This window comes from Catharus ustulatus, chromosome 17 (genome assembly GCF_009819885.2).
Source record: "Catharus ustulatus isolate bCatUst1 chromosome 17, bCatUst1.pri.v2, whole genome shotgun sequence".
Lineage (NCBI taxonomy): Eukaryota > Metazoa > Chordata > Aves > Passeriformes > Turdidae > Catharus > Catharus ustulatus.
In genome coordinates this window covers 9,248,895-9,264,637 of record NC_046237.1, presented here as the reverse complement: position 1 = coordinate 9,264,637, position 15,743 = coordinate 9,248,895, and the positions used below count along the sequence as shown (strand labels likewise).

Here is a 15,743-nt window from a genome sequence, read left to right as displayed (position 1 = left end):
CCTCCTCAGCTCATGATTTCCCCAAAAGAGACAGCGAGGATGAGAGATGCTATGTGAAAGGACTAAGACAGGAGGTGGTTTCTGAACAGCAGCAGCTAAGCAGACACAGGGATATTTTTCTTTTTGGAGCCGACAACGTCATCAGCATGAGTCAGACTGGGAGTCAGTGCATACTATAAAATAATTTAAGATGTATGGTATGTGCACACATTTAGGTATGTCCATAAAGGCTGAAGAAAATGACAAAGCAGCAGTCACTGCAGACATGGAGGGACCACCATGTAAAGCCATGGCATGGGGCAGAGCAGCAGTCAAGCCACAGCTGGTCAGATTTTGGTCTAATGCCTTCACTGGTCAATCAAGAGCAGCCAAGTGACGTTTTCCACTGTGCACACTTCTGTGTTGCCCCACTCTTGGGAGCAGGACCAAGCTTCCTTGAAGCTTTTAGGCTGCCTGGCATCTGCTGTCTGGCTACTGCCATCCATCCCTTCAAATGCTCTTATGTCCAGTGCATGCACCTGCACTATTTTGCACTTTTGGTGTTCCTTTAGCACAGCTCAGTGTGAGACAAGCAGAGCTGGGTATGCAGAGGTGAGGCAGCCTTGTTCAGAATGGGTATTTAAAAGATTCCCAAGAAAAATCTCTAAATGTAACCAACAGACTCTTCTCATTTACAGTGTGCTCAACCCTACAATATACAATGACTCATGGCAAGTTAAATGGTTATTCAGGGTTGCATTTAAACTCTGCAATGACAAAATATTACAAGTATGCCCTCGAGGAAAAAGAAGAGAAACACTGTTTTCTCCTACAAATCTGGGAGGGTGTGTGGGAAAGTCTCCTGGTAGAGGAGTGAGTAACTCAGTATTTGTAAATCATGAATCAATTCACACAATCCACAAACTGAACACTGAATACAAGTGGTGATTTTACTACCACAGGTTTCAGCACTACTACAACAAAGAAAACAGACAACCAAATGATAAAATTTTTTTTTATTATTCACTTTTGAATTCTTTTACACTTTCCTGATTATTTTGTGTAAGGTGAAACTAGAACTGTTTAAAAGACATACACAAATCTAGTACATCAATAACCAGGTATTTCTTTTTGCTATACTATTCTCACAACCACGTGTGTGCTAGGCAATATAACCGTCACAGAAGCAAACTTTAGGCAGAATACTGGTCAGTAAAAACAAAGCGAAAAGAGCTACCAGATATACAGACAGGCTCGGTTCCACATTCACTACTGCATTTATCAAGCGCCAAGTATTAACTGCACAATTTGTTCAGCTAGTAGAGGGGAGTTTTAAAATCAGTGCATGAAAATCTCTTCAGCAGACAGATGGACAAACAGATGGATCCTATACCTAAGTGGAATGTGAAGGTAGGGGATGATACCACGGGACTGATAGGTGACTGTTCCTCATCTTTTCCACTGCATTATTCACACAACTCTTACTAGGTTTTGTTTAATGGAACACGTTTGAAACATGACAAGGTGAGGACGTTTGGAGCTCAAATATTACAAGCATTACAGATGTGTAGGTCTGCATTCCAGCACAAGATGGGAAATTCTGAATATTTGAGCCAGTACTTGAGCCAGTTTCCTGGTACTACCTAAGAATGGCAGGCAAGAGCTGAAGAATGCAACAGCACTGGCAGCTCTCAAACACCCGAGGAAGAAACCTGTCCTTGGTGAGGTGCAGGCCTCATCCACCATCCTGACATCACCAGGAACCAAAGAAAGGATGATGCCTATGTGGGAGTCCAAAACTGCTTTAATGGAGTTTAAACAGGTGAAAGGGTCAAGGATGAACAGAGTCCAGTGGGAGAAAAATTTCTATCAAGTGAACTTAAAGATGGCTCAGTGGATTACTTATGAAGTTTTCAGGATAAATTGAGAATGGGAATACCATGGAGATTCTGATTTACCTAAGAGTAAAGTAATGCAAAAGTGGCAGATCACTTCATGGTATCATCCAAACTAATAAGGCCATTCAAAAAATTGAATCTTCTCCTATTGCAAGTCCATGGCAGCGAACCAAGAGTTTTTACTACTGAAGAATATCTAAGTCATAACTAGGTAAAAGTTATTGCTGTGGGAAGGGGCTTAGTCATGCATGTGGTGTGAGCATGAAAGCACTTTGAGAAGTCAAATCCCAGTTATCTGCCAGTGTAAAGAGTTTGGAAATCAAGCTGCTAACTCCCCTGTATCCCTCCTCCCCAAAACAAACCCCATCCCCAGAAAGACAGGATTGACAAAGTGAGCTTTTGACTGAAAGCGGTGCCTCAGACTTGGTTACAAATGTCTACAGAGTGTGCCTGTTCAACTACCTCATAGCAGTGTCCCTAACTGGAATGCCATACATTGGATTGCTTTCCTTCCATGCCCCAGTGTCACAATAGAATCTCTATAACTTTCTGTACAACTTTACAACAGAATTGTACTTCGACTATTTTGGTGCCAAATTAAGCTCGCCAGAGTTACATAATTGATGTCTACTTTTCTACCAATAAGAGTTTTGTAAAGTCAATTGCAATCACAAAACCCTTTATTATTATTATTATCACAGTGTTCAGTTAAAAATATAAACACGGTAATCGGAACTGTAAATGTTCAGAATAGGAAAGTTCGGAATGCCATTGGAATAACCGACCTCCGCTCTAGGTACACAAAACACCAACCAACCGGTTTTACCCCACAGACAGTTTTTGCTACGTTGAGGTTGTGAAAGTCAATGTACTATTCTTTTTGCTTGTCGCACAAAGGGATTATGTGTAGGATACAGGGTGACATTGAACATATAGTGAAGCGTGACAGCCATTAGTTCTCTCCCTCCCCAGCATCCCCTTCATCTCCCTGGTTTTCCGACGTCCATAGCTGTAAGGAAATACAAACACGTGTTTATGCTGGAAGCACGGTTAATTACAATTGTCAGGAAAGGGAAGACAGCGTAATTAGTAGTAGCTGTGCAATTTTCTCAGCTAAGAGCAATGCAGAATTGAACTTAATAGTAAATCTGAAGAATAATAAACTAGAACATGGATAAGAGATAAGCAAGAAGCTAGCACAAGCTGGGAAGTTCCACATAAAACTGTTGAGAACAAACTCCACTCTGTGTTACAAAAGGAATCTGAGCTTGTTACAGCAGTTAACAAGTGATTCCTAGTTTGAACAAGCAAGTCTAACTGGTCTGGTTACAAAAAGCATCGCAGTTAACACATGCAGTTAACGCCTCAGAGAAAGCTTTTAATGGCACAGAACCGAATCAGCTTTCAGATGCTGAGTCCCACTTCAGAGTGCAGCAGCCTAGAGTGCAGTGGTTTGCCCCATGGTACTCACAGTGAGGTTGTCCCTAAGCAGCTGCATGATCAGGGTGCTGTCTTTGTAAGACTCTTCATTCAGCGTGTCCAGCTCTGCTATCGCTTCATCAAATGCCTGAAAACATAAACACAGCCCTTTCACACTCTGCTTTCTGAAGTCACTGCTGTGTATATAGAGATTACAAATTTGCCACATTACTATTATCAAAAGTCTGTAAAAAAAGTTTCCAATATTTTTCTTTTCCACCACAAGAACAATTGTAAAATAAAGTGAGCACCAGATCCTAGACAACCAGGGGAAAACAGAAGTCTTCAGGGGTGCCCAGATAAAAGCCCAAAACACTTTACTTAATGTCAATACCAAATACTGAAGAGGCAAGAGACTCTATGTGTCATGCTGGAAAATGGTTCACATAGCTTGAAATCAGGTTTAATACAACAATTTTAAAAAAAGACTTTCATTAAAAAGGAAGGTTTCACTGGTCTAAATAAGCAGTGAAAGACAAAGGTGCCACTTGAATGAGTATACTTATTTACAGTACATGAGTAAGTAGACAAGAAGATGGAACACAAGACTTTTCGACAGTAGGGAGGAAGGTTTTCAATTTCTTTTCAAAACAGCAGAGGAAATCAGGTATGTTCCACTAGAGATTAACAAAGCCATTCTTCCCATCCATCTGTTACACATGAAAATCAATACTGTGAGTCTGAGAGCCGTAAGTGCTAGTTCTTCATTCAGGTTTCAAACAGATGTAAGCATTTTAACTAAAAAAAGCAAGAACAGCAGCAACATTTTACATCACAACATCACTTCTTGTTACAGTCTTACTGAACACATTAAGAACACAAAGATTCAACTAATGCCATGTTATTCAAGTTCCTACTAGACAATTTTCACAGATACAAAAAGTTCCATTTAGAAGGCTAATCCCATTTTAGGAAGAAGGCTAAGGAAAAAATGACTGGCTATTTGTTTGCCACAACCCATCACAAAAGCTCTTTTTGGTCTCTGGAGAGAGGGGCACACAGGCATATGGATAACAAGGACATTTAGGGCTACAAAGATGGGCACACAGACAACATTTCATGTACTGGCTAAGTGCTCCAATTTAAATAAATATTTTGCTGTAGAAGTGCTAAATTAATTCAAGTGTTTTCAATTTTGACACAAACACATTCTAAGAGAATTAGATGGACATTAAACAGAGGTAATTTGTCTTCCCTGTCACTGGAACAGCTGCAGTAGCAAATTAGTTTTACCCAAAGCTAAGCTAGACCAGCAAACCAACTTAACCTGAAAATATACTACAATGACAACCATTGCATGACAGCATTTTAAAGGAATTTTATATGAAAAAGCATAATCATCTACAAAGTGCTATTGTAACCATGTAATTACCTCCTCAGTCTGCAAAAAAAAAGATGATATGAAGAGTCTGCTTACCGTCTTTGCCAGATTACAGGCTTTTTCAGGAGAATTTAGGATCTCATAGTAGAAGACAGAGAAATTTAGAGCCAAACCGAGTCGAATGGGGTGTGTTGGCTGCATCTCTTTCTTGCTAATTTCAAATGCCTCCTGATAAGCTTGCTGGGAGTTTGCTACCGTTGCTGCAAGAAGCAATTACAACCACATAAATACACAGCACATCTCTCTACTTCATGGGGGAAGCAATTACATTCTCAGCCTACACTACTGTGCCACCAGAAATTCATACAATTACCAATGCACAGACACTTCTTTCAATGTTTATACATGCAAAAGCATTCCACTTGCTGAACAATTAATGCTGAAATATATTTTTTGAATAGAAACTTAAAATAAAATTTATTCAACAAATTCCAACCAATTTGAGTAGACACAAACTCTACTTAAGTGTTCTGGTTTTAAATATTCATTTCCAGCCCTGCTGAAGAAGTCATAGTTATTAATAATAAATCCAGACAAAACCATATGGGGAAGAAGAGGTAACTAAACTGCTGCAGTGAGGTCATGAACTTTGTATTTCAGGTTGGGGTTTCAGAGCAAAGCCAACAGTCCCTTCCTGGCTAATGAGTAACAATAAACTCCATGCTGACATCAAGCTAAGTTTGCAAGACATGATCTACATCAGACACTCACAGCAATTCAGACAGTTCAGCACTGCTTTTCCATTTCACAATTTATTACTTTAGAAGCCAGGAACCTAATATCCCATATTTGGATGCAGAGAGCTTGCAAACAGTGAAGACTTGAGCTCAAACACACTGAGCATTTTCCATGAAAAAGAAACCTACATTCTCCAGGAAAATGATTTTACACTGCCACATATGCCTGAAAACTACCCATGTGGTCAGGGGCTGCAAGCAGAGTTTGACTGCATTGATGAGCATCTGTCAATCACTTCTATTAATTTCAGTGAAGTCTTTCCCCAAAAGTGACTTGCACTGCACCTATCTTCATAACTACAGAGCAGTGCTGAAAAGAAACAAATACATGATTCTTGGGGAAAAGAATACAAGTTGAGTTTTATACTTGATTCTGCTTGGTCTGCAGAGAGAGATTTCAGTTCTACTTACTTTGCTTATTGTCCCCAGATGCCACCTCTGAGAGGTATCTGTAGTAATCGCCTTTCATTTTCAAATAGAAGACCTTGCTTTCTGGCTGCGTGGCATTGACAATAAGGTATTTATCCAGGAGTTCCTGAGAAAGATTTAAAAAAGTGATGTTTCCTGAGTCATAAAAAATAATGTCTGAAACAGAGCCTTTGCTACAATAGTGAGCATGAACTGTTCAAACAGTAACAATGACTTCTGTCATGACTTACGCAGACTTGTGTTAATCACTTTGCCTACTGTTCTCTCAACTCTGGGAAAAAAAGATAAACTACTTGTAGCCTAATCTGTGGAGAGCTAAAACTTGCTATGTTGATCCTACCCACAATTCCCTCCTGCAGGATCTGAAAGGCTATCAGGGCTTAAGCCTGCTGATGCAAACCCACATCCATGATCAAATGAAAAGCAGCAGCTGGAAATCTGCACATCTGGTCACTTTTGTGTGAGCTGTGAAATTGTCCACAAAAAACTGATTCTATCTCCAATGTCTGCTGAAAAGGCTGACAGTGGCACAGGCAGCACATGTGCACTCAGAAAGAGATGCAAAGATTGACTGCACTGACAGCATCAGCTCCTGACTGATCCTAAGCAAAGAGAACAATAAAAGGAATCCCTCTTGTCCGAGTGAAAGAAACAGCAAAATCATTCTGGGAGAAGAACTACACAATTTCTCCATTAAAAAAAAATTACTAAACATGACTCAATATGTCAGCATTCATTAATTAAAGAGTTTAAACAGCAGGCCTTTTAGCAGGACTCATGTCAGTGCCCCAGATTTAAATTTGTTTTCATGGTGAATCCCCTCCAGCCAGCAGCCAGGGGTCTTCAACATGGCTTTGTTTGCTTTTAGCTGCTAGAAAAAAATAGTATTTTATAACAAATTCCCTAAGAAGCAAGCTAAATGACTTAGGAGCTAGAACTGGACCCAGGCATGTAGCTAGGCAAAATTATTCCCCTGCTAAGGTGCTGCAGTGTCTACAGCACCACTAAAATTCCTTAAGCCTCTCTGAAGAATGCTGCAGTACTAACTACTGTTATTTTTGCTGTTGGATTATTACCAGAACATCATTGCAGATATCCTGCAATTCAGCCTCAATTTTCTCACGATATTCCTTTCCCATCTGCTGTTTCTTCTCGTTTCTCTCTGTTTTCTGTTCGATGCTGGAAATCACACGCCAGGACGAGCGACGGGCACCGACCACGTTCTTGTAGGCCACGGAGAGGAGATTCCTTTCTTCATTGGACAGTTCATGTCCCTGCTCAGTGACAGCCTTCATAGCAGCAGCCATGTCATCGTAACGCTCGGCCTGCTCGGCCAGCTTGGCTTTCTGTACCAACTCACTTTTATCCATGGCTGTCCTGCAATTAGCGAGGAATAAAAACAGAGAAAAAATGTCTTGGTGGTCTGCACTGGGGAAGTTCATGCTAAAGGGTGAGGCAGATTTTTAAGTAATAAGAGGGAAATCTATCAACTGTAATTAAGTAATACAAAGGGTTTCTTTGTAAAAATGTATTTGACCTTTTGCCAAATATGTATCATTTCCATGTGTAAATGCCTAATGACAATCCTGAAGATATGAAAGCACCGTTCTTCAAAATGCAGCAGAAGTCATATTAGCACTAAACACAGCCCTATATGTACCTCTTCTCTTTCCTTTACCAGTCACAGCTCAACTCAGGAGATATTAACTAAGAAACCACCAGGTTGCTGGGCCTTTCTCAGGTTTGTTTGTTTGTTGTTGTTTGTTTCCCTCCACTGCAGTACAAGAGCAACTACTTAGGAGCACTGAAGCACTGGACAGCTCCTTCTGATACTGAAGATTTTTGGCCAGTTAGAGAAGATGTTTCTGTGGGTTTACATAAACAATACCCAGGAAAGCTGTAGTTGTTGGCAACTATGGAAAGTACATTTAAAATGTTCTGCCAGAAAATAATGTGGTTTTTTTTAACATATGCATCAACATACACATAATGGATGACTCTACACAGCTAGAGTGGCTGCAGTCTCAGGTTTTCAAGACCTTTTAAGTAACACTGACATTCATAAAATTTGAATGGAACCTGGCCCACATGATGGTCACTGCTACAAAACAAATTGCTTTTATAGAAACAAGTTGTTTATCATTTCTGATAATGCAGTTTAGCAACCAAAGCTGTGAAAACACATCACATGGCCACAGGGTCACTAAAGAGCTAATGCCAGGGAGAATGAATAAACCCAGGGCCAGGCTTGCAGGAGAAAGTAAGGAAGTTTCTTTGCCTTTATCAAAATGGACCTCAATAGCTCACAAACTTACAGACAACCCAAATTTAACCATAAAATTTCTCCAGATGTGCAGGTTCACTTTTGGACACATCCAGAACTGTTATTCTCATCAGTACTCAGCAACAATTATCCTCTCTGACTCCTAAATCCTAATCAGGGCTCTCCCTGTCTAGGTAAATTGTCAGGTTGAGACTGAACAGTCTAAAAACAACTTCTAAAACAACAATAAAAACCAAACAAGAACAGTAAGTTTAAATTTGTATTTCACAGACTTCTGTTCATTACAGAAGCACCTACAGTCCTATTAGAAAGAACCAACACACTGAAAGAGATAGCTGCAGCCTTTTCCCTGACTCTCACCTTTGAAGATTCCAGTCCAACAGGCTTCTGATGGAAAACATCTTGCACACACTGCTCACCTTGTATTTTACTCCAAGGATCACCTACCACACTATTATAGAGCAAAACCAGTCCCCTGGACTAAATCCTTAACCAGGACAATGAGATACAGATCCAAATTCCCATTGTGATTCCCAAATTCACACACTGCTCACACTGCTGAGGACGAGTAATAACTACAAAATTATTTTGAGATGAGCACATTCTGTCCCTCCAGCTGAGGATATCCCACTTCAGCAAAAAAAATTAAAAAATCACGCAGAATAGCAAGTCAAACATTGTTATTTCACATGAAAATTCCTGAAGTAAACCCTGCAACCAAATGCACCTGCTCTGTATCTGCAAGTCACACTCACTCCTGTGTTTGATCCTTTGTAGATCTGAATGCACCCATCTTCTTAGGCACTCAAAGTAAGGACATGGAATACTAAAACAGCCTCCTGGAAAGGAAACCTTTTGCAGACTGGTAAGTAAAGCTGGGCTCTGGTTCAGCTCCATTTCAAGTGCTGAGTTTAAACCAGTGAATTCTGTGACCTATTGAAAGGTGTCACACAGACTTCAGATCACAGCCCTCTACAAGACAGGGTGACTGCAGGCAGCAGTGTAACAACTTGTGGTAAGGCATGATTCATTTGGTTCTCCCTTCCCCAGTAAAGCTTTTACCCTGGGGATATTACCACTGGTTTCCACAGGTTTATCAAACAGATAGCTCCCGATGATGGAAAAGGTTAAGTGGGATTTGTGATCTGCTTTGTGTCTCCTATTTTGAAGGCTATCATAGAACCAATGCCGAACAAGCCCAAGGAAATTATTGGACCATTTCCTCTTGAGACAACCCATCCCACTTTTCCCTCTTGAGTCCATCAAACCCTGTAAACCATTCCCTTAACCAGCACTAATTGCAGACCATGTGCTTAAGGCAGGAAGTAATTTGTGAGTGGTATTTCTCTACCCACTCACTAAAGTCTGAACATGAGCAAAGTACACCTGAAGAATTACTTTTACCTTGCAAGAGCCAATTTAAAACAACAGGACATTGAAACTAAACAGTTTCAGAGCACTTTTAGTTTCTTCATTGTCTGCACAGCTTCTAGAAGTATTTCTACTGCAAACATCTTATCTTCTCCTCTTCTCCTCATGGAATGTGATTGTTATGTGGAAGAAGCCTGCTTGTTGAAATGCAGAGGCGAATAGCTCCAACTGAGTTTACATTTTGCCACTGAAAGGTCAGCTAGTTTTATCTTTGATCTGCATTTTGCCAATAGTGGTCTAATCTGTAGACAAGAATCTGTGCAGAATTCCATTTACGAACAATATAGTTTAGTTTTGAAAGGGTGCAGAGTTTTTTTTATCAAGCTCACTGACATATTTATATTTAGATGCAAGACAGTTCACAGCAGTCAATGGGTTCATATAAGGACACATGAAGGAAATCACAAGGGAACTGCACATGAAGGAAAACACAGGGGCACAAAGACCTAACAGACAAAAGAGATCCCGAAACCAGTTTAACACATCAATTATGCAAGTAAAATACCAGCAAAGATTAGGATGTTGCTTCTCATCAAGCAACTTTCCTCAGCAATGTAACTAATTTATGTGCATGAAAGTCATTATGCATATATGAAACTCAAACTCATCACTAAAGATGGAGCTTCTGAGAACTTCACTGGCTTTGTTTTGACACAAGAATTCAGCGTACAGGGGCTTGAGTTTAGTTAATTTGTGTTAATATCTATACTGTTATAGGCTTGCTATGAAACACAAGTATTATTCAGTAACAAGGATTTAACAGAACTTAAATGCAGTAAGAAAATCATTGCCCACACCAAAATACCTTCCAATGACAGTAAGCCTACCATTACTTCCTTCCCAGGATCTGCATAAAGGAACACTCATAATCCTCATTTGATTCTCCATTGCTTACCTTGTTAGAAGCTTGGAGAGAGCTTTGCAGAGCTATGCTGGCTTGAGCTCCAAAAGAGGGAAGTGTTTGCCAGAAGGAAAAAAGATACAAGGAAAGGAGTGATGTTTGAAAAGGCAAAGAAGCAACTATCAGTTATAACTGGTCCCTCCCAGAGAGGAGATGAAAGCCACACTCTAACAATGGACCAGTGTGCCACAGTCTTAAACAAGCAAAGCCTAGAGCTAAAAATACACCTAGGCCACACACAGAAGCCATCTACCAAAGGTTACCTGCAGCTAGGAGCAAAACACACAGAGGTGATGAACAGGAGGCTGACAGGAATGATCTATTCTAGCACTGATAAAGCCATGCCATGGTGGCAAAGGGAAAAGAGGGAAGATGGAAAAAGGAGCAGAGACGTGCAGATCACAGCCATGGAGGAGTCCTGAAAGTTGCCTGTTCTAAGCAGAAGATTCTGATATTAGATGCATTAACACAGCTCAAATTCTTAAGACACTGTCTTCTTAAGAATCTGTCCAACACAACCTAGTAGCCCTCCAAAAAGAAGTGGCTGGACACTGTTCACAGTAAGGAATGCCAACCACTGCCCAGCAGTCACAGCCAATAGCACCAGCTGCCAGAAATTTCAATCACCTGAAGTCCCACATTCAAAATATAATTTTCTGACTATTTTTCCCTCTATCTACCATCCAGTGTAGAGCTCTTTCAAGTTCTCTTCCAAATGCAGAAGAGCATGTATGCAGGCACTGTAAATTACAAGTGCTTACTCCCACTCCAGAAATGAAACGTATCACAAAGCATCAAAGGCAAAGGTCAGAACCTGCAAAACTCATTAGTTTGCAGCTGCCTGCATCTTTCAGTGGACAATGCAGTGAGAAGGAGATGGTGTGACCAGCCTGGGAACAGCACCTGGAGTCAGTTCACCCATGGATCTTTCAAGAGTGGATGGCTCCACAAAACTGGAGGTTTACACACCACTAACAGCTGAGGGGTAAAACATGCAGCTTCTGCTCTTCAGAAGACTGCAGGATTTTGAGAACTATAGCTTACTCCTCAGCACTTATTCCATCTGCTCTGTAGCCTTTATTGGTTCCCATTCCTATAGGCTCTTTAGGACAAAGCCAAAATGAATCAGAACTAACTGTGCTTAAAGTCTGTAAAAATCAAATGAAAACTGACACTGAAAATAATCTGGCTTATATAACATATCGAACTGACAGGACAATACTAATAAGCTTACATTGGTCTGAAGTCTGCTGCTTTTGATGACCTGTTCTTCTGATGCTAATTAAGTCATCGATTTTTGTGCACTGTTTTTCTCTCTACAGCAAGCATGAGAATCTATCAGACAAACACTTCCACTTTGTAGAAAAGAACTGGTGAGAAAGCAGTGCAGTTATTGGTTTGACATACTGGTCCCTAACCAGTAGAGCTGCAGGTTAACAGACCTGCATATTTCACTCTGAGAAAGGAATACAAAATGAGGTTTGCTGAAATGGGAGGCAATCATACTTCCCAGTCAAAAGCTCTGTAAGTCCACTCATATTCTAACACAAAAAGCAGCAGACTGCTACAGAATTTGCAGTTCAATATTCCAACAATATGTGAACATACCTTATTTGATTTCTGGATGGGCAATTCATTCAGAAATTAAACATTCACATGAGGTGACCGGTATTTCAAATTATGGTTCTATAACTACAGAGAGTAAGAGCTTTGGAGATATTATTTCTAAAATTAATAGAAAAGAATTCTCCACCATTCAGGTACACACATGCTGACACAACTATCTGCATGATGGGGATGGCATTCCCTGTCAGCTGGACAGTGCTTCCAACATTAAGTTTTTACAGGAAATGGAGTGCAAGGAACATTCCTTGCTTTACTGCAGTACTAGGCATTTGATCATATTAGTTGTGTTTCTCTAGTTGGCTCCCTCAAAGGCTACCATGGATTGTTAAATAACTGATTAGAAAATGAATGGCTCTGGTAAGATCTGAACAGTAAAACCTTCCTGTCAGAAGCTTGGGTATAGCAAGTTCAGTAAAATATCCTGCAAATATAATGAGGGGAAAAAGGAGAATGACTTCACAGTTGTGATATTCTTGCTGACCTTGTGCAGCACATAACTTCAGCCTCCTCTGCATCTACCCTGGCCTTCGGCTCAAATCTCTATGCAAATGTTGAGATAAAATTAACATTCTATAAAGCTGTGCCTCACCCTGCTCTGCCATCTGCTGCCATCATTACTTGTTGCTTCATAAAATTGAATAAAAGGACACTCAATGGTTTTCAGTCTCCACAGAGAATTACAAAACGCCTATGATCACTACCAATAGCATGTGGGAACACTGATATTGTATGGACATCTTAAATTTAGTGACAGCAGCCTTGTTCTTCCTAATGCCAGGCTGAAAGGCAGAGCTCTGCTCCCTGCCTATGGCCCTTTGCTCAGGTCAGCAGCAGGTGGAGACACGCTGGCACTTCCACAGCACAACATTCCAACATGGCAACACCTTTTTGTTCCATCCAGCAGAACGGATTTTGGCTAGAATCCAAGTGGAAATAGTGAGTTAACCCAAAATATCTTCCCCCAGGCATAAAGTTCATGCCAAACTAATGTATTCATATCACAGGTAAATCACTTTTGTTAATAATAAACTGACAGTATTTATATTACAGGGTGGGGCAAGAAGTGTGGCCATATAAAAGACACACTACTGTTAATGCCTGGTATTAGGATACCACACGGATCAGAGCAGGAGCTTTTACCTCATTAACCAAATAATTATTTACTGAGCTCCTCCTCATCCGAGTTTATTCACATGCATCACAAAAAGCTGCATACTGGCACAGGCCTGCTCAGGAAAAAATAAAAAGACTCAACATCAAAATAGCAGAGATCAGAACATGCGGTACTGACATAATGAGGTTGAGAAAACTGCACCAGGCCCATCTGTGCAACGAGTCTATCACTTTATTGGTACCAATTTAATAAACAAAATATGATACAGGGGATATTTTTGCAGTCCTTTAATATGAAGGGAGAAAAAAGCACTTGTGTTCTTGTTTTCTTTTCTAGACCAGATTATATCTCATTATTGCTTTGAAATGAAAGTAAGCTCATCTTTTTCATATAAAAGTATTATAATTTCTGACTGAGGTGTCCTGTGTTAATGAACACACAAACCCACAAATATTCCTACAGCCACTGAAGATACAAAACATTACAAACATTGATAGAGTCTCTGATATTTTTCTATGAGAATTTAGTTTTTATGATGCTGCATGATGTGAATTTTGTTTTCCTATCACTGAAAAAGGTATTTTAACTCTTAATAAGGAATCTATCTGAAAGCAGTCAATTTATATTGTGATCTTTGTGTGAGATGCATTTATGCCAATACAGTGATTGTGTGCCAATGTCATTTCAACATCCCAATTAATACTTGGTTATACATACCTCAACCAAAACCCATGGCCGTTAGACCTGGGCCACTGCCCAGCCTTTTTATAGGCTGGGACTGGCTTGAACCAACCTTCTTTCCCGGTGGAGTCCTCCCTAAACGCATCTCTATTCTCAAATGGACACGAACGATCAAAATTGGTAAATAATAATACACGCGTTTTGTTCCCTTCTAAAGCGCTCATACGTGGCCACGACCACCCTGGGCCCTACGTGGGCCGGCTCACGGCACGGCACGGCACGGCACGGAGCTCGCGGCTCTGCCCGTGCGGCGGTGCGGGCTCGCTCTGGGCAGCGGCGGCTCGGCCGTGCCGGGGCTCGCTCCGGGCCGCGCAGCCCTTCCCGCCGGGCGGGCCCAGGTGAGCGCGGCCGCGCCCCGGGCACCGAGTGACTCACCGGGGCGGGGCGGCGCCGGGCGCTCGCCGAGGGGCGGCGCCGCCCGCCCGGGCCCGCCAGCGACCGCCGAGCGAGGGTCACGCCGTTACCGGGGCCGGGGGAAGCAGGACAGGGGAGGCAGAACCGGGGACCCTCCCGCAGGGACCCCCGCACGGCGCGCCCGCCGCGGCCTGCGGCTCCCCGCGCGGGGCGGAGCGGAGCGGGCCGGGCGGGCGGGGGCAGGCCGGGGCGGGCTGCCCCGCGGGTCGCGATGCCGATCCCCCGCGCCGATGCCCACCCCGATGGCGGGCGCGGCCCCTCACCTGGCGGCGCGCGCGGATCCCACGGGCGGAGGCGACGGGAGCGGCGGCCGCTCGCACGGACACGCGCACACACCCTGCGGCGCTCGGCCCCGCTTCCGCCGCGCGACACGCCCCTTCCGGCGCCAGGGGGCGCCACCGCCCCGCGCGCCGCCCCAGCGCCACGGTCGCCATGGCGACAGGGCTCGTCCCGCCCGGCCCGGCCCGGCCCGGCCCCGGCGCTGAGCGGGCCCGGCCGTGTCGGTGCTGTCGGTGCTGTCGGTGCCCGCCCGCCCTGCAGCACACCCCGAGCGGGGAGAACCCCGAGACAGGGCTGGCCGCACGCTCCCAGCTCGGCACCCTCCGCGCTCTTTGTCTCCGCGGAGCTCCCTGTGCCGCAGGAAGCGCTGGGGTGGGGGTCCAGGGGAGGGGGTGTGCGGCCTGCAAGTGCAGCAGTTTCTCTGGCAACAAAAGAAACAGTTTTTGGTTTTCTTGCCATTTCTCACTGCTGTTCTTTGGCTGGACCTCACGGTGGGTGTTACAGAATCACAGAATTGATTAGGTTGGAAAAGACCTCTAAAATCGAGTCCGACCTAGCACTGAACACCTCCGTGCCAATTAGAGCAAAGCACTGAGTGCTGCAGCCGGTCTTAAACACCTCCGGGGATTGTGACTCCACCACGTCCCCGAGCAGACCCTTCCAAAGGGACATTTAAGGGACATATCCGTGGAAAACAGGCACTGGGGTTATTCTGTGTGCCCTCACAGAAATAAAATTTCACAAATGCTGGTTTAGTAGCAGCTCTTCCCTACAACTTCAATTGCATGTTTTCACTGAAAAATCAAGATCCTTACTGGCTAGATTAATGTTATGCAACTAATAAACTACATTTTCTAGGGAGATGGCAAAAGAGAACATGTTTGGGGCATGAGGAAAAGTCTAGCTCGGTCTCCAAAAAGGAGTCCAAGTAAAAGAGTTCAGTTTTGTAATCCATATAATCCTTTTGGATAAGAAGTGACAGGACATGCAACTCCATTGCACTGCACCCAGATTTCAAATTTATGGCAGCAGCACTTGTGAAAGTGTTAT

At 42.8% G+C, this 15,743-nt stretch overlaps 1 protein-coding gene across 2 annotated transcripts; it reads right to left on the bottom strand.

Moving 5' to 3' along the window:
- Window positions 1–980: 980 nt before the first annotated feature.
- Window positions 981–14,786, bottom strand: YWHAB (tyrosine 3-monooxygenase/tryptophan 5-monooxygenase activation protein beta). Of its 2 annotated transcripts, none has more exons than XM_033074770.1 (6): window positions 14,678–14,786; window positions 6,980–7,280; window positions 5,886–6,009; window positions 4,774–4,937; window positions 3,349–3,444; window positions 981–2,886 (listed from the first exon to the last, which is right to left on the bottom strand). In XM_033074770.1, exons 2-6 carry the CDS (start codon window positions 7,271–7,273, stop codon window positions 2,830–2,832), a joined length of 735 nt encoding a protein of 244 aa, XP_032930661.1. In that variant the 5' UTR covers window positions 7,274–7,280; window positions 14,678–14,786; the 3' UTR covers window positions 981–2,829. The 2 variants fall into 2 exon arrangements, with proteins under 2 accessions (XP_032930661.1, XP_032930663.1); XM_033074772.2 differs by lacking the exon at window positions 14,678–14,786 and adding an exon at window positions 10,514–12,106.
- Between the last annotated feature and the right edge of the window lie 957 nt (window positions 14,787–15,743).